General features: G+C 42.2%; 1 protein-coding gene across 5 annotated transcripts in view; it reads right to left on the bottom strand.

Moving 5' to 3' along the window:
* The window catches only part of aak1b (AP2 associated kinase 1b), a 43053-nt gene extending 17598 nt beyond the window's left edge, over positions 1 to 25455 (bottom strand). For 4 of the 5 annotated variants that reach the window (XM_010877528.4, XM_010877530.4, XM_010877529.4 and 1 more), the window contains exons 1-13: positions 24448 to 25455; positions 16844 to 16962; positions 16490 to 16598; positions 8236 to 8378; positions 6233 to 6354; positions 5973 to 6054; positions 5470 to 5602; positions 5126 to 5229; positions 4802 to 4896; positions 4458 to 4618; positions 3352 to 3494; positions 764 to 1144; positions 8 to 162 (exon numbers count right to left, since the gene is read on the bottom strand). In XM_010877528.4, coding sequence (XP_010875830.2) covers positions 8 to 162; positions 764 to 1144; positions 3352 to 3494; positions 4458 to 4618; positions 4802 to 4896; positions 5126 to 5229; positions 5470 to 5602; positions 5973 to 6054; positions 6233 to 6354; positions 8236 to 8378; positions 16490 to 16598; positions 16844 to 16962; positions 24448 to 24607 — 1907 coding nt within the window. In that variant the 5' untranslated portion in view covers positions 24608 to 25455. The remainder of the gene's footprint in view (positions 1 to 7; positions 163 to 763; positions 1145 to 3351; positions 3495 to 4457; positions 4619 to 4801; positions 4897 to 5125; positions 5230 to 5469; positions 5603 to 5972; positions 6055 to 6232; positions 6355 to 8235; positions 8379 to 16489; positions 16599 to 16843; positions 16963 to 24447) is intronic. The other variant, XM_010877532.4, reaches the window with a different exon arrangement.
* Between the last annotated feature and the right edge of the window lie 419 nt (positions 25456 to 25874).

Below are 25874 nucleotides of genomic sequence, written 5' to 3'. Positions count from 1 at the left end.
GGCTTACATTAACTGGCTGATGTCATCCACTGCTGTGGCATTTTGCTGGATTGAGTCCGTTCCAGGATGCCAATCAACAGCATTCTGGGTAACATCACTCAGAGCGTGCTGTGTAGCCTTTGGGGAGTGGGGTGGACTCTTGGACAGCGCAGGAAGAGAACTCTGTAGGGATGGACAGAGCGCAGATGAAATATATAAAGAATACAGAATAACCAAATGATTTTCAAAGTTGGGGAAACACAAATTCTTTTGAAAAAAAATTAAACAAATATTGGTTAAGGGACATTACGCAAATTTATTTCAAAAGATAATTTGACAAGTAGCATTTCTATTTTATTTGGAACCGGGTGGTGCCCTCGGGCAAAGCTGAGATAAATCAGCCCCCGAAATGCAGTCTAATGAAAATCTGGTAGGGAAAAAAACTGTTGAAAAGGTTTGAGTATCAAGCTAATTATACAGGCCATCAGTAAAGAATATGTATATTATCATTATACTCATTATATGTCAAAGCCAAATGGAAAGAACAAAACAATGATTAACATGCAAATCAAGTAAAATACACAAAATAAAGAAAGCAGCAGGTGGACAGAAATGGAAAAACTGATGTTCATTCAAACATTCACAATGTGCCAAATGTTTTCATAACACTGACACAACACACGAATGAGCAGAATCAAATAAAGCCCGCTGACACTGGGAGTACAATGGATGGATGGTCGGGAGGAAGAACACAGGGCCAGAGTTCATCTTTCGTCTCAGTTACCATCTCCAACTCAGCTGTGTTCAGACTGGTCTCTGCAGGGGTGGACGGAGTCTTGACCAGTGGCTGTTGGGCCACCTCTGGCTGGGCCACAGTTTGGATAGGAACCGCTTGTTGCTTAGCTGCGGGCTGCTGGGAAGCTGGAAGTTGGGCAGGAGCGGGCTGAGCAGTGGACGGCTGCTGGGCCTGGCTCTGGCTGGCCTGCTTGCGACGTGCCGGCGCTTTAGGTGGCGCTGGGCTGGATGGGGTCTGGGCCTTCTGGGGGGTGGGAATGGTCACAGAGGAAGGTACGGCCTGTTGCGTGGCGCTTAAGGCTTCTGCCTTCGCCTGCACGGGTAAGACTCCTCCCCCCGCCGCAACTGACTGCTGCTGTAACTGCCCGGGCTACCACACAAACAAGGACAATGGCACAAACCGCGTCAGCACACAGAAACTACCAAGACAGCGCTAGTTCACACAGAGATTAGCGTGTTAGGAAGCAAAGCACGCAACTACCTAACAAATGAAACCTCATTAGTCCACCGAAGGGTTAGTTGTGATTAGAGGAGACCTTTTACAAATTGTATCCAGAAAAAAGAAAGAAAATATTCCACCATTTTTTGTAATTTAATTTCCTTTGGATGCTTTCTTCTTTTCCGTTTGGTCTAATTTCAGTTAATCATTAAGAGCTAAAGTCTCATGTAATAGGTCACATTGTGAATAAACTAAGTTATCCATAAAATATGGGGATTGTAGATGTGAGTGAAAACAGAATGAAGAACCCCAACGCTCGCTCTCTCGTATATGTCCTCCACTCGGCTGAAATTTCAAAACATTTGTTGAATCACAAACTGCCTATAGCACCAGAACCAATGGTACTAATTAGGTCAAACATATTGTTTCATGTTGATCAATTGTAACATTTATGTTCACTTAGTTGGTCCACAAAAAATGGGTTTGGCCAGGTATTGTCTACACTGCACTTTGCAAAGTCCATACAAGTGCGAGAACTAACTCAAGAATCAATAACAACATTTAATACGTAACTAGTAAAAAGCAGTTAATCATAAACACATCAAGTACAGTTTATCATCCCCCTCTTTCACATTTGTTTGTGTTCCAAAGAGCTAACCTAATGAAACGAATTAGATGTTGGTTATTTGGGTCAACGGTCTGCATAAAATGCATCATATTGAGTTATAATTTAAAAACTAATTTCATGGTTTTGAATTATTCAAAACCTCTGTTCTTATAATGAACAATACATTAAGGAGTTAAATTGAGCTTAAAAAACTAAATAAATCATGGTATGTTGCACAGAGCCACTGTGTGTGCAGTAACAGTGGTTCACATGATTTTTTAATTAGATTCTCAGTCGACTAGGACATATTCAACCAAAGACCTGGAAGGTTATCCAAAGCCTTGCAAAAAAGGGCACCAACTAGTAGATGGGTAAACATTTTAAAGCACTGAGGATTGCTAAAAAACATTATAGGTCCAGAATAACCAAATCACAGTAAAAAAAAAGAATCCAGTATAGAATGCACTATAGTAGTACTGCAAAACATTAGGAAAGCCAATCAATGTTTTGGACTTGAATCATTACTTACAGGGCAAACCCAGCACAAGACATCAGTGAGCACAACATTCATTATTCCAGTACTCATGTTTTATGGTTGTTCTTAGGGAAAAAGAACTTCAGAAAAAAAGAATCAGGAGAGAGCCAGGCCGAATCCTGAGACCTAGTTCAGTCCGCTGTCCACCAGAAAATGTACCTTTTCACAAGACATACCTAAAGACTAGGCAAAATCAACGCTGGAGTTGCTCCCCAAGAAGACAGTAAATGTTACTCCTCCTAAATGAGTCCAGAAAGTCTGTCCACAAAATGTGTTGCAATGCGAACCTCTGGAAGGATATCCCGGTTTCAAATTTAACAAAAACATCCGGCCCACGAAACCAAACGGGCACTCTGACTTATAATATATTTATATGTACGCTCAAGAAAATATTTCACGTATTGAACTGTGGAAGCTTGCAACATTGCGGATGTAAATAGCTAGTAAATAAGCAACAATCAAAAAGCTCTCACATTTTCTTGAGCGTACATAGCGGTGACATAGCAGACCAGTGAGTCAAAGCGCTCCCTGCGCAGTCAGGAACGTCTTGTCAGCCAGGCTAACTTATGATAGGCACTGCCAGTGGCCTTCAGTTACCAAGCAACCAAACTCAATAAATAAGCTGGGTGAATAGGAACATTTCCTCAGAAACCTTAGATTCTTTTAAGGTTTTGTAGTTAAATGGGTTAGACTACTTAAAAATATGCTGAGAGACCTATGGGGAAAACTCACGTCATGCTCTTCCAACTTCTATGGCCCTCCTGCTCATGGCGGTTATTGCTGCACCACAAAGCTTTCAACTACCATGTCAACTGGTAAGCCTCCAACAGTATATGTAGTATGTATGTTACGCCATCATTTACATCATGGACCGAAGGACCTGATCTTAGATCAGCACTCGATTCTGAGACACCTGATCCAAACAACCGCTGGTCACCCATCCGAACCTGGGATGGTCCCAACCCTGTTCAGCTTGGGGTGGCAGTGGGAGTTTACCTGCTTCTGCTGAGCACCCATCTGAAGTTTGGCCTGACAGGGAGGGTTCTGCGATTGGCCGGTCGATGGATGAGGCGGCGCTGTAGCTGGCACCTTCTGTGATTGGAGGGTTGCTGCTTGCTGGGCAAGGTTTAAATTCACTCCTGGAGGTATTACACAATCTGGTTACTATACAAGCCATTAGGGCTGTCAAAATTCCTCAAAAATGACGTTTGAATATTCCCTCTAAAAAAACACATAATATTTGAACTATTCGTACTTCTGGTTGCGCATGCGCATTTTGTCAATGACGCGCATTTCGTCAATAACAGGACAAATTAATACAAAGAGACATAAATAGACTACTTATACAAGTAGTTAAGTTTAAACATATTTGACAACGTATTACCTACACAAAAACAAGTAAATCAAATGATGACCAAGACCGCAGACCTCACGCTCGCTCGCTCAAGCACTTTCTCTCTCTCGCCCTCACGCTCTCTGCGCAATAACGGTTTAAAATGAACAACAATAAACACATTTTGAATGCTGATCAAGAGTTTTGTGCAAGCAATATAAGGTTGCGACTATTGTCCCAAATATAGCAGGCTTCATTCAGTGATTGAAACAAATATTAACATTAATTGAAGTTTCACAGTTGTAGAGTATCCAGTAGAAGTAGACGAATATCTTTCAAACTAACCATTGTTGAGCTGAAATGAAGACCGATTCAGCAACTGCATGGCCTATTTCTCGCTTAAAATGTTTTCAGAAACACGTTTCAATGAACTATTTTTGTAAAATACGAGATCGTATTCTCAACGAGCCGCCACGACACTGTTGAAATTCTCGAGTAGCCAGACCCACATCACGCGTTCATCCAATCAGCTGCTGGTCAGGGGTGTGGAGCATCAACCATGGCTGTAAGACGTCGCGACACCACGCTTCAGTTGTGTCGGACATATGGATCTGTAACGTCAGGCGCGCTAGCGCGCCCACTTGCAAAGCAGACAGCCAGACAACCTCTGCTACCGCGAATGTGTTTTTCCACATTTATTTTATTTTTTTTGAATATTGATATTCACCTTCGAAATTCGTTTTTTTAAACTATTCGGGGGGTCACTTACCCAGAGGAAGGACTCCACCGGCAGGGAGGTTGGCCCGTTTGCGAGGGGTGAGAGATGCCGGCTGGATGGGTAGGATGCCAGCGCTGGGCTGGGCGTGGGCCGCTTTGGGCCTCTGCCGGGGCGTAATGGAAGTCTCCGTGGTGGGGATGGGGTCTGTCAGCCTACGGTGAGAGTTAGGGACCTGGTCAGTGTTTTGGAAGGGCTTCACCGAACAGGACAGAGAACACACCACTGAACATGAACATAAGGAGGCTCGCCGCAGCTCTGGGGTTTTACAACGACGACAACCACAGGATGGCTCGGGGAGGTCCCCCCCGTTGACAGACGACAGCACAGAGACTCACCTGGCCTTGCTCTGAGTCTGGCTCTGGCTCTTCTTCGCTGCGGCAGCCTCGCTGGCTTTGACCGGCTCAGGGAGTTGGCCAGGAATCGCAGAGTTCTGTGTGGAGGTTGATTAGAGAACATTTTGGAAAAGGGAGTGGAATGCGACTGTTTGACAACAGATGGTAACCATATTCAGAGGCTTCAGGGCACGGATCAAACAGAACATTGGCATTGCTGGCCCAAAGCCCAGAGCTCAAGCCACCGACTGTCCCGAGTGGAGAAAATGAAATAGGCGGACTAGAAAGTCACCCCACTACGGTGACCACAGAAATGAGAAAGCTGACCTTCATATTCTGAACGGGGCAGTCCCGACGAGCCAGCTTAAACGCAAAGTAGGACACCTGGTAGATGTCAGGTCTTTTGTCAGGGTCGGGCTCCAGCATGTAGCCTGAACAACACCAACGAGTAAGAAGTATAGTTCAGGGACCAGGAGGAAGTGCAAGAGAAAAGGTGAAAGAGTGATTAAACCACACCAGAAAAGACAAAAGCAGCACACCGATTTACCCACATCCTACAGATATAGCACAGACTGCATAAATACAAGACATACGTTAAATACTGTATCTCTAATACGTTCAAGGTAGAACCTAAAGTCATTCCCAGTAACAGCGAGCGGTGGAATACTGACGGATGAGGCAGTGCAGGTCGTAGGAGTAACGGGAATTATCAGGAATGGTGAAACTGCCGTCGCAGATTGCAACCTGGCTCTCCCCAAAGGGAAGAGTGAAGAAGCACAGCTTGTACAGCAAACAGCCCATCGCCTGGAGAGAAACCCATACATAGCTTCTTAATATTCCTCTAGTGAAAGAAAGGCTTTTTGTTTTTAAGTTGTTCATCTCTATTATCTGCAGTTGATGAGCATTAAGCTGTACAATGTGTATTGTGAAGAAAGCTCCATACAAATCATACAAATTAACTGTGACTTAATCATTCAAATTAAAGTGACTTAAGCAAACATCTAAAATACAAGGTGCTTATATAGTCCTGTTGTATACATATACAGGGCTGTAATCTGCATGAGAACGTAGGTGGCACATTTTTATCATCATTTATTTTCTGCGCATATACAATCTGTCCATGAGGCAGCCAGGGAGAGTGGTCTGGTGACCAGTGGCACACACACTAACTCACCCATATGTCAGCCTTAGTAGTAATGATCTTGTTATTATAGAGGTTCACCATCTCAGGGGCACGATAGGACAAAGTGGTGTACCTGTGGGAAAACAGCATTGTGTTTCATATCACCATGGTCCTTCTCAACATTCTCAACTGCTTAAAACACCCAGGCTCTTCAGTACAGTATGCTCAGATGGATAAAAACAGGTAACTGTTAATAATACGAATATGACATTAAGGGAAATGGCATCTATTTGTCTATGCAGTTCACTAACTTTTTGATTTCCTCATCGACTATTGGCACTCCTTCAGTCTGTGGATTCTGGAACTTATTGGTAGCACTGCCAAAGTCACACAGAACATAGTGTCCCTTATCATGTAACAGGATGTTCTCCACCTGCAGAGATACACAAGAGAAGAGTCAAACAGAGCCAGACTAGGAAAGAATTACTCATGTAACGGCTGTCAATATATAATTTATGTTTAATTAGATAACGGTGCCTACTGAACAGAATGCCGATATAAATACTTGTAAGACTGCACCTGCATTCACGCAGTCAGACAAATAATTTACTGGCATCTTGGATTAAGATCAAAATCCAAGAAAGAAAATGACTGTACACTATAAATACAAATACTGAATAGCATTTTCCACTCAATTCATACTAATTCAATTGAGCAGAAATCATATTTTATTTTATTAATACAACTTTTAAAAAAGAAAATCAGGGTCACCGTTTTTCTATATATTATCCTTTTTTGTATTCGGCCCTTTTTCCGTAATGTATTTAGCCCTTGTGAAGATAAGGCGCTGAATACTTTACAATAATGGAGAACACATTAGGAGGGATCTTAGACTACTGATCTGGGTCTGCACTCCCGGACAGATGTCTTCAAACCAGAGCATTTCATTGGAGTTCAAATCCAGAGGCAGAGATGGCCACGGGAAAACAGTTAGTTCATTTTTTTGTGGGTTTTTATGTGTGCTTGAGGTTACCGTATTACCATTATCCTGTGGGCAGATTCAGCCGACTGAAATCAGCATTATATTACTTCTGGGTTTTTTAATCCTGGCAGACGCAGGCAGGTTTTTGGCTCAAATTCCCTGGACTTGATAAAGCTCATGATGTTGTTCCCATTAACAAGTGCCTGAGAGCCAGTGTCAGCAAATGAGCCCCACAATATCAAACATGAATAAGTGGGAAGGCTAGAAGCACAGATATCATACCACAACACATTACAGTACTTAGAGGGAAATAACTGCAATTATGGACAATGTATTGAGGATCATAAATCCTGTAAAGACCCTGACAGGCTTGTTAAAAATAGTTGTGTTGTTTTCTTACTTTCTCGTTTATCATTTTTCAAGATTAAACAAAGGTCAATGTTAAATAATGTTCAGTCCAACAAAATAACCATGAAGAGATTTGTAAAACTTGATAAATTCTATGTTTGTCATAATTCCCCTTTAATGAGTCAGGAATAATGAGGACGTAAGAGGCATACATGCACCCTATAATATTTAAGTATTTATGCCTTGGCATTCATTTACTATATTCAGCACTCAGGGCAGCATCTTGATTAAAGTGTTTAAAGATATGTTCTATTCTTCCACATTGGCAAAATTTGATATACTATTAAATCAACTACAAAATAAATTACAAACACAAACAAAAAGCAAACGTCGAAAAAACCTGTTAGTCAAAACCTTTATGTTTTCATTGTGCGCTTTGAATGCAAATAAGTAAATGTGTTTGATTAAATTCGGTTGCCATATTAGGAACAGTCCACCCAATTTGGAATAGAATACACTACAATTAATTAAAAGCTGACAGTTTGCACATCTCAAAGCCAATGTATCATTTAAAATGTGTAGGGCTACAGATTGAAACCATCAAAACAAATACTTTTGAATCTCTGCCTGATTTATGTTTATACCTAAGTAAGGAAGGCTAAGCCTAAAACAAAAGGATTCAGAGGGAGGCAAAGCAGAGAAGGGAGGGGTTTGAAAGCAGAGAAGGGAGGGGTTTGAAAACACAGGAGAAGGGAGGGGTTTGAAAGCAGAGAAGGGAGGGGTTTGAAAACACAGGAGAAGGGAGGGGTTTGAAAGCAGAGAAGGGAGGGGTTTGAAAGCAGAGAAGGGAGGGGTTTGAAAGCAGAGAAGGGAGGAGTTTGAAAGCAGAGAAGGGAGGGGTTTGAAAACACAGGAGAAGGGAGGGGTTTGAAAGCAGAGAAGGGAGGGGTTTGAAAACAGGAGAGAGGTCCTGCTCTTCCACACCTTCAGGTCCCTGTGGATGATGGGGGTCTTAGCTTGGTGCAGTCGAGACACGGCGTCACACGTGTCGCAAAAGATCTGCAGCACCTCTGCCTCGGTGAAGCCAGTCTGCAGGCGCTGGTTCATGAGGTTCACAACCTGGCCCCCTGCAGACAACAGATTCATTAGTGAACCAACACAGCGTATAAAGCCACAGTCCTGAGTGAGTCTACACACATTCGCAGTGTTCACATTTTGATGCCATAAAATAAGAATAAAAGACCAACACGGCAGTCCCTAAAGGTAACCTCCACAATTTTGAGCAACATGATAGTGTCGTTTGGATTCCACAATGATGCAGCTGTACTGCCAGGCATGGATTCAGAACACTTTGCAAATTGGGCGCCGGCATTTAGCAATTTCAACGTAAAACACATTCTGCGGATGAACTGTGTAGATCCAAATTTTAATCCTGATTTACAGTATAAACTCCCTCAGGTTATAATGATTACTTCCAAGTATTTGTTCAGAATAAAGATTCAAACATGACTTCTGATAAAATAGGGCCTTCAAACTCAATTCTGGACCAAGAAGCCAGTACCGCTTGGGTTTTCACAGCAACCCACTAATCAGGTACTTATTTAGATCTGAGACACCTGGTGGGTGCGATTAATAATAAGAGAAAACCAGCAGGCTCCGGACCTCGTAGGGCAAGTGTGTTCACCTCTTACCCTACGAGGGCCGTGGCCAGCTGGTTTTCTGTTCTACCTCCTCTTTAATTGCACCCACCTGGTGTCTAGTCCCAGGGCTAAATAACTGGCAGATTAGAGGGTTGCAATGGAAACCAACCAGTGGAACCTGTGGTCCAGAGTTGAGTTTAAGAGCTCTAGCGTTTTCAAATGCAGGGGATTGCACTGCACTGTACTGTACTCAACTTCACATAACTAAACTTTACCATAGCCTACATTTTCATGGTACTCTAGAGAGAGCCTTATATATTACTCCAAAAAAGATAAACAGCAGGTAAAAGACAACATAACGCACAACCAGCGCAGGTAAAGAAAACATAGAACTAGTAAAACATGCAGGTGTGGTTATATTCAATGGGTATAGAAAACGACATAATAAAATAACAATATATACTGAAAAATAATGGTGTGTGTGTGTGTGCGCATATGCATGCTGTACTGTCAAGTGTTGCTTAACATATTGTCTACATAGTTTGACTGAATGTCTTGAGAGCGCTTGAGTCCTGGCAACTCTGGGACCCTTTGGAAAACCTCAGCCTGACTGGTGAGTACATGCGGTTCACTTCAGCCTACAGTTACCTGTTCGCCTAACCTACAATCATTCTGCTCCTATATTTAAGAGTCAGTGTCAATGACCTGTATGGAATCAGCCTCTCCACAAGCCCTCACAGTTCCTGTACCATAATGCCTCATTATTTTCAGAGTTCGAAATCGTTTTTATTTAAAAAAAAATGTTTTACATTTTCAAATGTCTAATTAGTTTTTATTTATTTACCTGACACTGTTAACTGTGTTTCAAGACTTGCTTATTGTTTCTACATGGCCAGCTTTGCTTTTATTTTTATCCTGAACTGGCAGAGAAACATTTAACGCAAGCATACTGCTGCCAGAGATGAACGATACATGGAACAGACCAAACAAAAGGTCTTAGAAAGCGGCAAACATTCTTTTTGAAAATGTGAAAACAATAAGAAAAAAGATTTGAGCTCAATGCCAAGGCCTGCTTTCTGGGTGAATAAGAGACTCGGCTTTACAGAGGGTTTATCTGATTATATTTTTAATCATGTAATGAAAGTGAATGCTGTTTAAATACACCCTTTCAAAATTCAAAGATCACCACCTGGCAATCCAAAGAGAAGTGTGTTTTTACACTAACAGAATGGCGGTGTTCTTTCAATACGATCAAGAGCACATTGCGCACAAAGGATGTTGCACTATTGCCCATTTCTCTGGAAACTTTCAGCATGTAGCCTGAACAACACCAACGAGTAAGAAGTATAGTTCAGGGACCAGGAGGAAGTGCAAGAGAAAAGGTGAAAGAGTGATTAAACCACACCAGAAGAGACAAAAGCAGCACACCGATTTACCCACATCCTACAGATATAGCACAGACTGCATAAATACAAGACATACGTTAAATACTGTATCTCTAATACGTTCAAGGTAGAACCTAAAGTCATTCCCAGTAACAGCGAACGGTGGAATACTGACAGATGAGGCAGTGCAGGTCGTAGGAGTAACGGGAATTATCAGGAATGGTGAAACTGCCGTCGCAGATTGCAACCTGGCTCTCCCCAAAGGGAAGAGTGAAGAAGCACAGCTTGTACAGCATTAACTATCTACTACGGAAAAGGGTTTATCACAGGTTTTTATGTACAACCCACAGCACGTATTACAACTGCTGCTCAAACCAACAATGTGTCAAGACAATGGAAGACATGTCAACTGATTCTGAGTGATTTTACATTTTGCATATTTCAAACTCGCATACCAAACTATGCTCAATATGTTACTTGTACCTAGGTAGATTTGACTTACAGTAATATTGAAGGGACATACTATAAAAGTTACTCCAGAGGCCACCAGGGAGCACATCGGACTACTATGCAACTCAATCACTGTCAACATACAGACAGACACAGTAAATGATTAAAGGGCAGCGTGGCCAGTGAAGCAGTTAAAAGCCTGCTAGGGTGTTGGTGTCATACCGGAGTCAGCATCAGCTGTGACGGCTTATATCAAGTGCTGTGACTGCATGTTAGCCCACACAAAGGTGGTGAAATACTAGACCAAATAAAAAGCCTTGGGTCACTACAGAACCTAATCAGACACTTATGTTCAAAGAGTCTTTCTGTCTGCCAACCAAAAGGATGCGAAATCCATGCAAAATAGCCATTTTAAGGAAACCTGCAACCAGAAAGTGGAAAGCATGACTTCAAGGGGCAATTCGGGAATATGGCCCACGGGAAACAAAGGAAGTGGAAAAGTTTGTTAATGAACAGAAAAACATTTAGGGAACCATTTTAATAATCACAACCTTTTTCACTGTAACAAGAAGCCCACGGGAGCTAGAGCTACAGACCTTGGACGGAGGGGCAGATACACATAGACATAATAAAGAGTAGACGCCGCATTGGCTGCTGGGGTACGAGAAATACGGCCGCCATCTTTGACCGGTCATACTCCCATTTGCGTAGCAGCAGAAGCAACGATGCCAGAGCACTGTGGAGCATACTCCTGCTCATATCGGCGGACCATCGAAAGCAGGGCTCGGGGGATTACCTTTCACAAGTAAGATATAACATTATCGTACTATTGGTTGTATTTTGTGACTAGAATATTACCAGAGAGTTGAGAAGGAGCAAGGATCTTTGATATTACTGTACTGAAATCGTATCCAGCTAGCTAGGCTATGTTTACTGCACCAGCCGGTGTTCACCCAGCGAATTGAGACTTGATAAGTCATATTCTATAACACTGACTTAGATTACAACTGACTCAAGAATGCTATTGTAGAAATAAAGCAAATATTACTGGTATAACATTGGCCAGCTAATTTTACACAAGTGGCACAGACTATCATATATATTTATATAAATAAAAGACGGTATTATTGTTGGGCAGTACTAGCTTAGCTAGTAACTTAGTATTTTGGTGGTAGCTTCACTATTTCCAGAATCAAGTAACTTTTCAGTATTAGTAACTCCTTTATTTACCAAGTAGCTTGGCCACACAAGCTACTTTTCTTGTCATGTGAAATTAGCACAACTTAAAGTAGCTTCCTATGTAATGAACTAGCCTACTGCTGTGTTTATGTTACTTAGCTTGCTACATTTGACTGGGTGGTAGCTTTTGTGTAGTGAAGCTTTATTCATGACAGAGTAACTAATAGCTTAGCTCACTGCAATTTCCAAGTAACTTGCCCAACACTGTGTATTATTCACATGTAATTCACCCTAACAAAAGTAAGTTACCTCTCATGTCTCATACCCACCCCACTTAAAATAAAGGCAACAGAACATCTGATAGTAGAATGGTTTTCAAACGAGCTTATTATTTAGTTCAGCGGTATGTGCTCACCTACAGGTTCAGCCAAGATCACTTGGAGCTCCTATTTAATTCAATCAGAGCGTCAGGTGTTCTTTTAATTACAATCCGGAAAATATACCTAATGAATATCTTTGTCTTGTGAGTAATGTATGTATTGTGTGCCTGTTTTCCATACAAGGCGGCTGGAATAACGATCCATCGGCACTCCAGTTCCAGGCCATATTCCGCCGCCTGATGGTTCGGTGTGGTGTCTCACCTGTGTAAATATATAAATATAATGTTTTTTTTTTTATTATTATTTTAATAAGGTGCTGAGTGCTGCAGAGAGGGTGATCCGCCAAGCTTCACCAATGCACGCTCCTAAGGTGTCGACAGTCACACACATCGTCCGGGAGGAGATTGGAACAGAGGATGTTTTTCTGCTTGGGGAACACATTGAGGAGACTCAGTTTGGCATCGACAACCATCATTCTGACTTGTTGTCATTGGTTGTGTCCGTGTTTCTCAAAATAAGGCTGCATCACATTACCAAACTCACCTCTCTTGAACTGCAGAAAGGGAGCATGAGGAAGAACTGTCCTCTTTCAGGGGTTTTAGAGCTTGTGCATGTGTGTGGTTCCACGACAATTCAAGACTTTAATACTAAATTCCAGCATCCCAACACTAATTCTAAGCTTTATATCTGTACTTTAACCTTACTCAGCACATATAGTATCTTTGTCATATCTGTCATCATTCTGACAAGATTAACACCGAAACTGAAAGCAATGGCTTAAAACTGCCTGAAAACAGTGGTCTGTCACATTTTATGTGAATACTGCTGTAAGTGTTGGTGGGTCTGTAAATACCTGTTTCTTTGTTTTTCATGAACTATAGCCTCATGGTGTGTCTCCAGGAATCCACATTTTGGTCTCCTTTGCCTTACACTGGGTTTGTGAGCTTGTGTATAATGAAGTTTATCTTTACATTATGTCCTTGTGTTTGTGATTGTCTTAACCCTGATCTCTTTCCCTCTGGGTTCTGAAAACCACTTGTAACTGTGTTTTGAAAATTGCTACATTAATTAAGTTTGCAGATTTTTCAAGGGAGTTTCAACAAAGTAAATGTGCAGTTTAAATAAAAACTGTCACTTTTCATTTCATCCTGCTATTTTAGACTGGGACCCATGTGTGTATGTTGGGATGGGGGCTGCGAAATGAGAGAGAGAGAGAGAAATATATATCTGACTTTACTGTCACCATTTACACATTAGGTGTTTCAATCAGAATGATAGTCAAACTGGAAATGTTCCTGTTTTTCTCCCTTTTTAGGGATTATGTTCACAGTTTTGATCTCGGATGTCTGGTCCCTTTATATCATATATCAGAATATTCTATTACTGTTAAGCCCACTATGAATATTAAAATACGCCGAACCATGTGTCCTGTATCATAGCTACATGTGACCTTTGCAGCAAAAAAAAACGTGTGAAAATCAGTAAGGTATTCACTGAGGTATGATTAATTAAATGCGCTGACAGCTCGTTTCACCTGCCAAAACAGATTACATTGAGTGGAGCGGCGGACCGGTCCAAGATGGCGGCCCCACGACTCGTCAGCGCCAGTAGGCAGTAGCGGTCGATGCAGTGTCTACTCTTTATTATGTCTATGCAGATACACTACAGCTGTCATATACAGTGCAGGGCTCCAAAAAAAAAAATGAAGGCGCCATTGGCAATATATATAGCATAATCCGTAGGAAATGTGCATTTCTCTCTTGCGCGTTCACTAGAATACTGCCAAGATCGCAAGTCAGTAGGCTATCGTCAACCTAATCTTTGCAGCCGATAGAAAACACTTGTTTATTAATAAACAATTAAAATGTTTCATTGCAAACCATAGACAATAGCATATAAGAGGCGCAAACAGAGCGGAAATTGCAGGCGCGGCTCGAAATGGCTGTTATTTCAAATAGAGCATGTTTTAAACTAATCGGTTAACCGGTTTCAACCGGCTAATGAGGCTTGGCGGTCGGTCAAGAACATTTTTAGTTTTCGCCATAGTGGAAGGGGGCCAGACCATGTACAAATCAATGACGTTAACAAAACACATGAAGCGATAGGCTACTGGTTATAAAACATGCACGTAGGATGCAATGTTTACAATCAAAGGGAGTCAATTTGTATTGTCGCCAATGGCGACCTTGGCAGAAATTTCACTCGCAAATAAATATATTTGGTCGCAAATGCGACCATTTTAGTCGCAGTTTGGAGCCCTGCAGTGTGCTGACTTCCTGTCTCCTTGTTTCAGTAAAGAACATGGACATTCTCCATTGGACTGTGGCTTCTGGGCCTCTATAGTAAGGTGGTCTAGGGAGAAGGGCAAGCGTGGCAAACCAAGTTTAATTCCATCAGGTAACAAGCTATTGTGTCATTTGAGTATTTTTATGACAATGTCACAAAAATAATTTATGTGAAATTGGACAATAAAGTACATTGAATGGACTTGTAGGACTCAAGGCTACAGCTGCATACTAGTTGGGAAGCCGGTTTACAGGAAACAGAAATAGGGTAGCTGGTAGGAAAGAACGAATACCTTTTAAGACCCTTTCCAGTGGATTTTGAGTAAGGCTGTTTGAGCAAAAATCCCAACTGTTAGTCATACCTGACTCTTATCTTTAATTTATCATAACACTTTGATGCGCTCCTATTAATTAGCATTTTGGTGCTCATGGGTCAACTAACATTGAACCATCTATATCCTCCCCGTCTGAATGAATAAGAAATCGCCTACTATGACAAGAGACAGGTGTTTTGATCATGTCTGTTCATGTACAAAAGATTCAACAGGCTACATCAGAATTCAGATCCTCTCCATGGAGGTGACGGATGGGGAAGTGGGGACCGATGGGGAAGTGGGGACCGATGGGGAAGTGGGGACCGATGGGGAAGTGGGGACCGATGGGGAAGTGGGGACGGATGGGGACCGATGGGGAAGTGGGGACGGATGGGGACCGATGGGGAAGTGGGGACGGATGGGGAAGTGGGGACGGATGGGGACCGATGGGGAAGTGGGGACGGATGGGGAAGTGGGGACGGATGGGGAAGTGGGGACGGATGGGGACCGATGGGGAAGTGGGGACGGATGGGGACCGATGGGGAAGTGGGGACGGATGGGGACCGATGGGGAAGTGGGGACGGATGGGGAAGTGGGGACGGATGGGGACCGATGGGGAAGTGGGGACCAATGGGGACCCATGAGGACCGATGGGGAAGTGGGGACCAATGGGGACCCATGGGGACCGATGGGGAAGTGGGGACCCATGGGGAAGTGGGGCTAGAGGGAGAAGCTTTGGTTAAACTATTGGAAAGTGGTGTCCAGAGTACTCTGCAGTATGCAGTCACTTAATTATTATTAAAAGAAAATGTTTCTCCAATCAAAATATAGCTGAAAATAAATAATGGAATATTGGACTGACTTGGCCTTGTTTGACTTTGCGTTAGCATCAGTAAAGCTAGTCCTGGACACAAAAGAGTGGAAGCCAGCCCAAAATCATACTGCATGAAGCTCATAAAGGAACGGGCCAAAGGAAACACATTTTTCTGAACTTTTTCACGGATATTTGGCAATAACAAAGCATCTGAGGGGAGGCTCTTCTTCAACATCTACCAGGCCTATTTTATATACTTTATGACAAACACATAATGGAAAAAATGTGATACAGAACCAAACTTAAAGAGTTGCAAACACATAAGTAAACTGTGTCTGTAAAGTCCTGAAAACACATGGCTTCGATTAAAAGCCAGCATTAAAACTCCCCAGTATGTACACCTATAAAACCTTCTTGAAAAACAAAAATGTTTCAACACAACTGTTTAAAGAAAGTCACCACAACAGAGGTAGGCCTATATGCAAGATACTTGTCTAATAGGAAGACAAAGAGCGCCCTCACATGGACCACAAGTGCAGTGACAGTAGCTGACTTCATTTTTCCATTCAGTTGTTTTTTTTAAGCTCTCAATCACAGCAGGATTTTGAGTAGAGGACAGTTCATAGTAAGGGCTTGAATGGACCACATCGAAGGGTATGAAAGACATGGAAACCTTTTGTGGAACTGTTTGACACCTTCCATTCACTGAGGTTCAGCCCCGTCGTCCCCAGTTAAGGTGCCAGCTGCCTCTTAACACTCAACGGAACAATGACTGTGCAGTAGACCCTCACCTTTACAGTAGTCCATGAGGATGAGCACCTCCCACACATCTCCTCCTCCGCAGGTGGTGATGCTAGAGTCCAGGTAGCCAACGATGTTCTTATGGCCAACTAGGTCCTTCTGCAAGGACAAGTGGACAAATATAACTTTAAAAGTCAAAGCAAACCATATCAAGGGTTTCAAGTTCAAAAGTTGCACCCAGAAAGACCGTTTTGGGTGCGCGTGTGTGCATCTGGGTGTGTGTGTGTGTGTGTGTGTGTGTGTGTGTGTGTGTGTGCGTGCGTCTTCATTTGAGCGTAGTATAGAAAACAGAGAATCTTCCATCCAAGCATGCCATGGAAGTGTGTAAATCCACAGCAACTCACCATGATCTGAATCTCCCTCTTGCACACCTGCAGATCATGCTCATTGTTGACATACATCCTCTTGAGGGCACAACGGAGCCCCTGGCTGGTTCGTACCAGGAACACGATGGCGAAACCCCCTGTGAGAATGACAGTGAGGATGAATTAGACCAAACAGGTCAGCGTGGAAAGCAACCAAGAAGTAAGAGAAAGGATTCTAAGGAAATTTCAGCATGTGAGCCAATCTTTTTTCATAGATTCTGATTAATTAGCACTTTGAAACTGAAAGTGGTTATGCTCAGTGCTCTACTCTCTGGGCGGAGGGACAAAGAATTTGTTGACATCACGGTCAAAATGTCTTTTACGGGGGGCAGAAGCTGTAAAAGTTGGAAGGATGGTACTTTTGGTGCCAAATATCTTATTCATAATTCTAATTAAATGCATTGATCAGTCATGATAAATAAAAACGATTCAGAAATGACTGTCATAGAAACAATATAAGTAGGGATTTTCAATGAAACTTAAGTGAACTGAAATCTGACACAGGGTTCATGTTTTGACATTATCTCAAAAAAGATTTTTGGCACTAAGTAGCCTTCATTTCTATAAACTGATTTAATTTAGACCACATGTATTTACCACTGAGTCTAAATTAAAAGGGACTTCACTCAATATAGGCTAACAGGATTTCAAAATGAATTATATCGGCAAAGACACAAAAGCACTAGCATGCTGGAGGAACCCAACTCATCACTTTCTGTCATTCAGGATAAATAGAGAAAAGGAATGTATTCAAACTAAATGCTCTAGGAACATATTTTTTTTAGGAAAGATGTTTTCTTACATGCAGCTCATATATACACAGTCACACACAGTATATGTGCATGTGTAAAGGTCGGAATGAAAACGACAGGATGAAGGATACGTGGACAATGACAAACTGAGAACAATCAGAATAACCTATTACAGTACAAAGCAACCACATAAGTGGAAACAGATGTACAATACATGTTAGAAAATTGCAGTCCAAAAACTTTCCAGTGGCACAGACTCGTCCAAATGGATATTTCCACATAGTGAAAGCCTGTTGCCTGCTGGTCTCTGACAACAGCCACAACAACGACCTGCAGTTTGACCACACTGCTCGTGCTTCACAATTGCAGGCTTCATGCTGAAGTTCCAAAGTTTTTGAAGTCTTATTTTACAAGTTACATTACCTAAGAACATATTCACATTTACAGCAGCAACCTGGGATTAAGGGTTTATTACTCCCAACAACTCCCAGTAACTCAAAACACATTAGAGAAGGTCTGAGGGGAGGAACCTCTGGCTTTTGGTGTCCAATGGGCAGGTGAGGAGAGAAAACAAAAGGAGTATGGGATTGAAAGAAAAGTCCATAGTGTCAATTGATTGGCCATTATTAGAGGTTTATATATGCCTGTTAAATATATATTCAGCAGTGAAGTTAGGCTTTTAGTAACCTCCACAATTTCTCCATGAATATAGATTGTTTATGGTCATTTTCATCCAGAAGTTTATAAGATATATGCCCACTCTACTCCCACCTTGTGGACTTTAGTTGAATTACAGACACTGCTCAAATTCAAACAAACTCCGACAACACTCGATAGAAAGTGTCACTTTCACTCTTTGCAGCTTACAAAAGGTGTCAAAAAAAATATTAAAATATAAAGACTCATAATGATCCCCTTGTTTTCTCACCATGAGTGTGAGTAATGAGTAAACTTTGTAGAATTTTAGCAACCTAGAAGTTTGGCTTGCCCCCTTTTGTGTTAGAGAGGTGATCACGTCTCTAACATGAGGAAAAAGAGGAAGGGTGCAGATGTTTCACTTCACAAGGGAAAGTGAGCCAATGATCCTTCTGTTGACCAATTGAAATTCAAGATTTTTGGAAGCGTTTGTAGATGCACCCAAAACATTCCTAGGGGGACATTTTTGGGAACCACATTCATTCCACTATCCCTGCAAATATATGCAGGACAATTATTATATTACAAAGCAAACATTTAAATTAATAGAAAATGACCATTAGCCTAGATTTATAACATCCTGATTCTCAGCGGAGACAATGTAGAGTTAACCAACTGTATAACTCTTGTGATGAAAAAAAGACTTTGGTTCACTGAATTCTATATTCACTAGTTAATATACATTTCTCATTTGGCTTTTGAATGGAAGGTCGCAATGACATGTAGCATATTGTAATTCGGTTGCTGAATAGGGTGGTTGCATTCAAGGCTGCTACCTGTGACTAAGAACCAGTTTTGTCTGATATGAGGCATTTTCTTGAGAAGACGACATTCTGAATTTCCAGACAGTCTGAAGTCTATAGAAGTTGGTAAACATATTTGAAGGCTACATATACCACAATTCTGACCAGCATGGTAAAAAAAAAAATAATCTAAAATTTACCTGCCTGGCTCTTTACACATCCAATTACATGCTAAAGCTAAACGTTCTGATACATCCAGCCAATGAGAAACCAGACTGATGATCATGAGAAACCAGACTGATGATCATGAGCACTCAACTCCAATTGAACATTTCCCAGCTGTATTGTAACCAACATCAAAACTGATCAAAACATAAATTAAGTTAAGTTAACCACATCCACTGTTAACACAATCCCTTAATGTACATGTCACAGCAGTATTTGTTTCTCCATAGCCTATTTTTTTCTTAATTGTTCTGTAAAAGTTCATTTAATGAATGACACAAAAATGGGTTCAGAGCTCCAGGACTGAAGGTGCCAGTAAATCACCAAAATGAGCTGTATGCATCTATTCTATCAAACAACAAATTTGCATTGCATTTGGAAAACACCATAATTGGAATTAGGGTAACACATAACACAAAGTCAATTAAACTTCAGGGATATCAATCTGTCCAGTTAGGAAGCATAAGATTGTGATTGTGGTCTGTCCTTATCCTTCCTGACTGATTATTCTCCAATGTCCTTGTCACTACTGGTAGCATGAGGCGGTTCCTGTAGCCCATTCAGGTTGCACAAGCAGTCCGGCTCCTCCAGGATGGCACATCCATATGTGCCATTGCAAGAAGGTTTGCCATCTCCCAGTAGTCTCAAGAGCATAGAGGAGATGCCAGGATATAAGCCTTTACATGATGAGAGCTGGACAGGGCCGTAGTAGGGCATCAACCCAGCAGGACTGGTATCTGCTCCTTTGTGCAAGGAGGAACAGGAGGAGTACTGCCAGAGCCCTACAAAAAGTAGAGCATGTTTTTGACCAAACTGTCAGAAAAAGACTACATGAGGGCCCGACGTCCTCTAGTGGGATCTGTGCTTAGAGTCCAGCACTGTGCAGCTCGATTGGCATTTGCCAAAGAACACCAGAAATGGCAGGCCGGTTCTCGTCACAGATGAGAGCAGGTTCACACTGATCATGTGACATAAATGAAAGTCTGGAGACACCATGGTGAACATTATGCTACCAGCAACAACATCCAGCATGACCGGTTTGGCGGTGGATCAGCGATGGTCTGGGGGTTGCACAGACCACCCCGTGCTAGCCAACGGTACCCTATTTAACAGTACCCAAAATTGAAGATTTGAAGCAGTCAGCTGTCTGGTACAGGGACGAAATCCTCAGACCCATCGTCAGTCTTTACACTGGTGCAGTGGGCCCTGGGTTCCTCCTGGTGCAAGACATTGCCCGGCCTCATGTGGCCAGAGTGTGTAGGCAGTTCCTGGATGACAAAGGCATTGATGCCATTGACTGGCCCTCATTGATTGAGAACCTGTGGGACGTTACGTTTCGGTTCATCCAATGCCACCAAGTAGCACCACAGACTGTCCAGGAGCTCACTGATGTTCTGATCCAGGTCTGGTAGGAGATCCCACAGGAAACCATCCGCCGTCTCATCAGGAGCATGCCCAGGCGTTGTTGGGAGTGCATTCAGGAACGTGGGAGCCACACACACTACTGAGTCACATTGAGTTTCCATGATGAAAACCACGCTGTCGGAACAGCCTGTGATTTCAATGATGAAAACCAGCCCTCAATCGGTTGGCGATTTTGGTTTCCACTGACTGTTGTTACGTCATTTTGGTGTCAACAAACTATACAATGTACAGTAAAGATTTGGATCTTTAATATATTTTGTCCATCGAGATCTGGTGTGATTTATGTGTTACCTTAGTTATTTTGAGCAGTGTACCAAGAGGATATACTCCAACATGTTTACACCATAAGCCCATGCTACTTTCCCTCTGGGAGTCCCCAGTAAAACAGGATACTGTTTGATTATCATCTTAAGTGCTGGAGCAATTCACAAAAGCTGGCCATTAAGCCCCTGATTTCGTTTGAGGGGAGTAGTCAAAGTGAACAACTTTGCTCACTTGCAGAGTTGATATCACCCCCAATTCAATGAACATGAATGTGTCTGACGACGATGGCTGCAAAGTCTCAAATGTAATCAACACGACTAAATGCAGATCAGACTTTTGCATCATTGGTGAGACTTCTTGGTGAGGTCCATAGTGAATTAGCTAAATCATCCCTCTCCCTGCACTTGCAAGTACACTCGATTGTGACAATTGAAAAGATTCAAAGGCTGAGGGTGTAGGGACAAGGGGCTGTCCACTTTGCATTGGATGTCCAGGCTGAGGGTGTAGGGACAAGGGGCTGTCCACTTTGCATTGGATGTCCAGGCTGAGGGTGTAGGGACAAGGGGCTGTCCACTTTGCATTGGATGTCCAGGCTGAGGGTGTAGGGACAAGGGGCTGTCCACTTTGCATTGGATGTCCAGGCTGAGGGTGTAGGGACAAGGGGCTGTCCACTTTGCATTGGATGTCCAGGCTGAGGGTGTAGGGACAAGGGGCTGTCCACTTTGCATTGGATGTCCAGGCTGAGGGTGTAGGGACAAGGGGCTGTCCACTTTGCATTGGATGTCCAGGCTGAGGGTGTAGGGACAAGGGGCTGTCCACTTTGCATTGGATGTCCAGTCAGAGAGCTACCTCTAACCTCCTTCACCGTGAGTAACCAGGACATGGTTAACGTCTGGGCTGCGTTCAGTAGGTATTCACCTACTGGAAGATTCCATTTAGAGGCAATGCTGCCGAACAGAACTGCAGCGAGGGAAAAAATTATTTGATCCCCTGCTGATTTTGTACGTTTGCCCACGGACAAAGAAATGATCAGTCTATAATTTTAATGGTAGGTTTATTTGAACGGCGAGAGACAGAATAACAACAAAGAAAATCCAGAAAAACGCATGTCAAAAATGTTATGAATTGATTAGCATTTTAATGAGTGAAATAAGTATGCGACCCATCTGCAATCAGAAAGATTTCTGGCTCCCAGGTTTCTAATCTCTCCATCCAGGTGAAGTCTTGCAACCACTCAAGTACAGCCGGCCGCTCAACATCCTCCCCACTTGACCCTATCCCCTCCACCGCTCCCCATACTGTCTGTGGAGGCCTCATCAAGTCATCCATGCCTGCATCCCTCAGACGTGAAGATGGCCTGACTCACTACTTGCTTCAGTGTCTCCTCCCAACTCTCGTTATCTCCATTAGATGTACCTTCTTGACCCTAACAAAGGCAGGCTTCAAGACAGCTCACTCAAATAAAACAGCACTGTATTCTGCCAAAGCAGAGTGTCTCCTCTGTTCTCATCCTCGTCTTTATCTTAGATATATTCTCTGTGTTTGACACAGGGAACCATCAGATCCTCTTCTGAGGCTCTTGCCCAGCCCAAGCAAAGCTCTTCCCTGTCCTGGCACTCCTATGGTGGAACATACTTCCCCCTGAGGTCAGTAGAAGGAAAATGCGTGTTCTGGGCATTTTTTAAGCAAATATTTTAAAAGGAAGCTTCATCCATAACATGTACATCAATGTTGTGAGTTGGTAGTACTTCTTGTTGTGAAATACTAGTGGTGATGGTAATAGATATTGTTTGGTGATATGGACCACAACAGTGAAAGATAATTCAGTCATATGATCAATGTAATAATATGACAACATATTTGGGAAAAGAACTACAGTAACCCCCATCAGACTAGATATTCTATGAGACAGTTCCCGGTGTATCATCCATAGCAGCCCCATTTGTCATCTTTTGCCATCTGCCTTTGTAGCATCATGTTTAATTTGTGACTTTCAGCCTTCGTAATGATGACATTGCCCCAGGGCAACTGTAGGCCTAGCCTGGTTAACTGTCTACAGTCTAGAATAGAATTCACTGAACAAATGTTAACAACAAAGACCTTTTTCGGGGGTATTCAAATCTTACCCTACGAGGGCCGGAGCCTGCTGGTTTTCTGTTCTACCGCATCATTAATTGGTCCCACCTGGTGTCTTAAGTCTGAATAAGTCCCTGATTAGAGGGTTGCAATGAAAAAATGGGGTGGAACTGTCTTTGAGGGCCAGATTTGAATACCCCTGACCTATATGTTATTAATGTTTAATTTCAATGTGTTACAGCTGCTAAGCTCAAACTAGGGCATGGATAGGTTACTTCAACTGCAAGAAACTCTACTAATTTCCTGGAGCGTGTGTACACTGAAAATCAGCGCTTCAGGATAGTCAGAAATATTATGTTTACTCTCTTGACACTACAACTTGTTCTTAAATGTAAGGAACTTGTTTTCATTTGTAAATTGACATAAAACTTTTTTTTAAACCGAGGTTGACCTCTGCATGAAATTTCACCTAAGAGAAAAATTGCTACTTTGTGCAAGACGTCAAGGATACACCATTACTGAACCACTGAGCACAAATCACACAATGACACTAAAGAGCAAAACAACACACTGGAAATTCCCAGTATGAGGAGCCATTATAATCCCTCTCACTCACACACAAAAAAACAAGATAAAATCACAATTTGAGTACCAGAACAAACCCCAAACAATCAGCAACTTCAACTATATGATCTTGGGTTGTCCAAATGACCTAGATGGAACATTTTATGTGCCAGATGAATATCGTTTTTACAGCAAAAATACTTCCACTACCCAGACATCTCTTCTTTTCAGTACCAAAACAAAGACTAGTATTACTACTGAGCCTCATTTCATGGACATAATTTTAATAAATTAAACACCAAAAACAGACTGGCCCTGAACCCATTTAATCAGGGCCTCATATGTAAGGGGATTTCCTGCCAAAAGATTTACTAAATTAAGCTGCTGCATAAACAATAACAGAGTCACGTGACTGATAGCGTATAAAAGACAAGTTAAATACATACTTCCAGCAGCAACACACTCCTCCAAACTACTGATGTTAAAACCACTTATGTGGATTTGGATTGGAACACAATAAACGACAAGACACTTGTGAATTGCTAGTTCGTCTGGAGAAAAATGGTGATAGGGCTGTTGTGTTGAAAATGCAGTTTCAAAAATAGGATAACATCATAGCTTCAGAGTTTCATTGAGAGGCGGACATGACATCCTGTAAGGCTTACTGTTGCAATTTTATAAGGACGGGTACCTGTCAGTTAACTACACTTATCAATGAATGTTAAAACGTTGTTTTTTGCTGTCTGTCTAAAATGTATAATGGCATGTTGCCAGTCAGTATAGACATGAAAACGTTCTCAAATAAAAAATAAAAAAAACACGCATTCCTACATCTTACCTTCAGCCACAGTTTCTTCAATAGTAACTTGGTGCCGGCCAATAGTACATGAACGTCCAATTAAATTGCCACCTGCATGACTGGATCCACTGCTACCCCCTCCTGAACCCGGTCCAGAACTCACCAACTCCCTTCGAGATGAATCAAAGAACTTCCTCATGATGGCAATTAGTCTATAATGATCCTCGCTGTAATCAAAATGACGCAGACTGCTCAAATATCTTTGTTTCCAGTTCTGTTAGTTGCACAAATGAACCTTGTAATTCTGGACAAGGCCGACTCTCTGACACAGTCTGTGAGTATCGTTTGTGGATGCCAAAAACAGCAGGGATTTCTTCACAAGCAGTTAACGTTACTTATCAATGACCTGTCTACCATTTGCAAGACAGACTAGATATGGCCTAGCTAGAGAGGATAAAAGACTAAGATAATTCCGCTAAAACTACTACAATATTCTAATTCAGACTTCCTATCATCTTGGAGGAGAACATTTCTCCATCAGTGCAGCTGTTCAGGGGGTTGTGGGTCCCTCCATCTCCGCAGCTAGCTTATGACATTTCATGTAACGTTAGTAGCTAAGGTTATCCAGGTTATCCTCTAAAAATAATGTCCGTTGGTGTACATCCCAGGTGCAACATGCCAATGTTACACGATCGTTCCATATTCGATGTCGTTCAGCAAATGATCATTATTTAGAAGCCTGTTAACGTTGCAATGCATAATCTACAGCTAGCTACGCTACCAATGAGCTAACCACGAACCGTTAGCTAGCTATTTCGCAACAGGAAATGCCTATCAAACTGACAGGAAATAGTAACACCGGTAATGTCTGCTCCATTGAGCTATAGCTATCTAGCTACTTTAAATGTTACTTTTGTTTGACATCTCAAATAATAAAATATAGATCAATCGCCACCTAGCTAGTCTTTTTAAGTTGGACGAACGCAAGCTAGGCTAATACAAGCGTCGTCTACTACGACGACAACATCAACATTGCAGTTGCTTGTCCTAAAGGTTTACAGCAGTGGGCTCTTGGGATCTGTAGTTCTATGCTTGTAGTGATTGAGGGCAGAGCTATTTTCGTGAGATTGGGAACAGTGTTTCAATTTGGTTTTGGTCGCTAGCTCAAAAACCCAATAGTAGCACCAATTATGTTTACCGGAAGCACTGTATTGGTAATATTTTGAAAGATCTGAAATATGTTTTAGTAATAAGGGGCATCGTAAACGGAGTCAGAGGTGGATACGATTCAAGGGGCCCAAATATTGGCATGTCATAGCGATGTAGGGCGTGAGCGGCCTATTTGTAATATCGCATCGTTGTGGAATTGTGCCATCATGTAGAGTTCTATAAGGGATTTCGTTACGATTAGCAAGCAACTACCTGACGCATGCTAAAAACAACAACGCAATTACCTGACGCATGCT

The sequence above is a fragment of the Esox lucius genome, chromosome 14, assembly GCF_011004845.1.
Source record: "Esox lucius isolate fEsoLuc1 chromosome 14, fEsoLuc1.pri, whole genome shotgun sequence".
Classification (NCBI taxonomy): Eukaryota; Metazoa; Chordata; class Actinopteri; order Esociformes; family Esocidae; genus Esox; species Esox lucius.
Note: the sequence above shows the minus strand (reverse complement) of the source record. Positions and strands in the feature narration are given on the sequence as shown.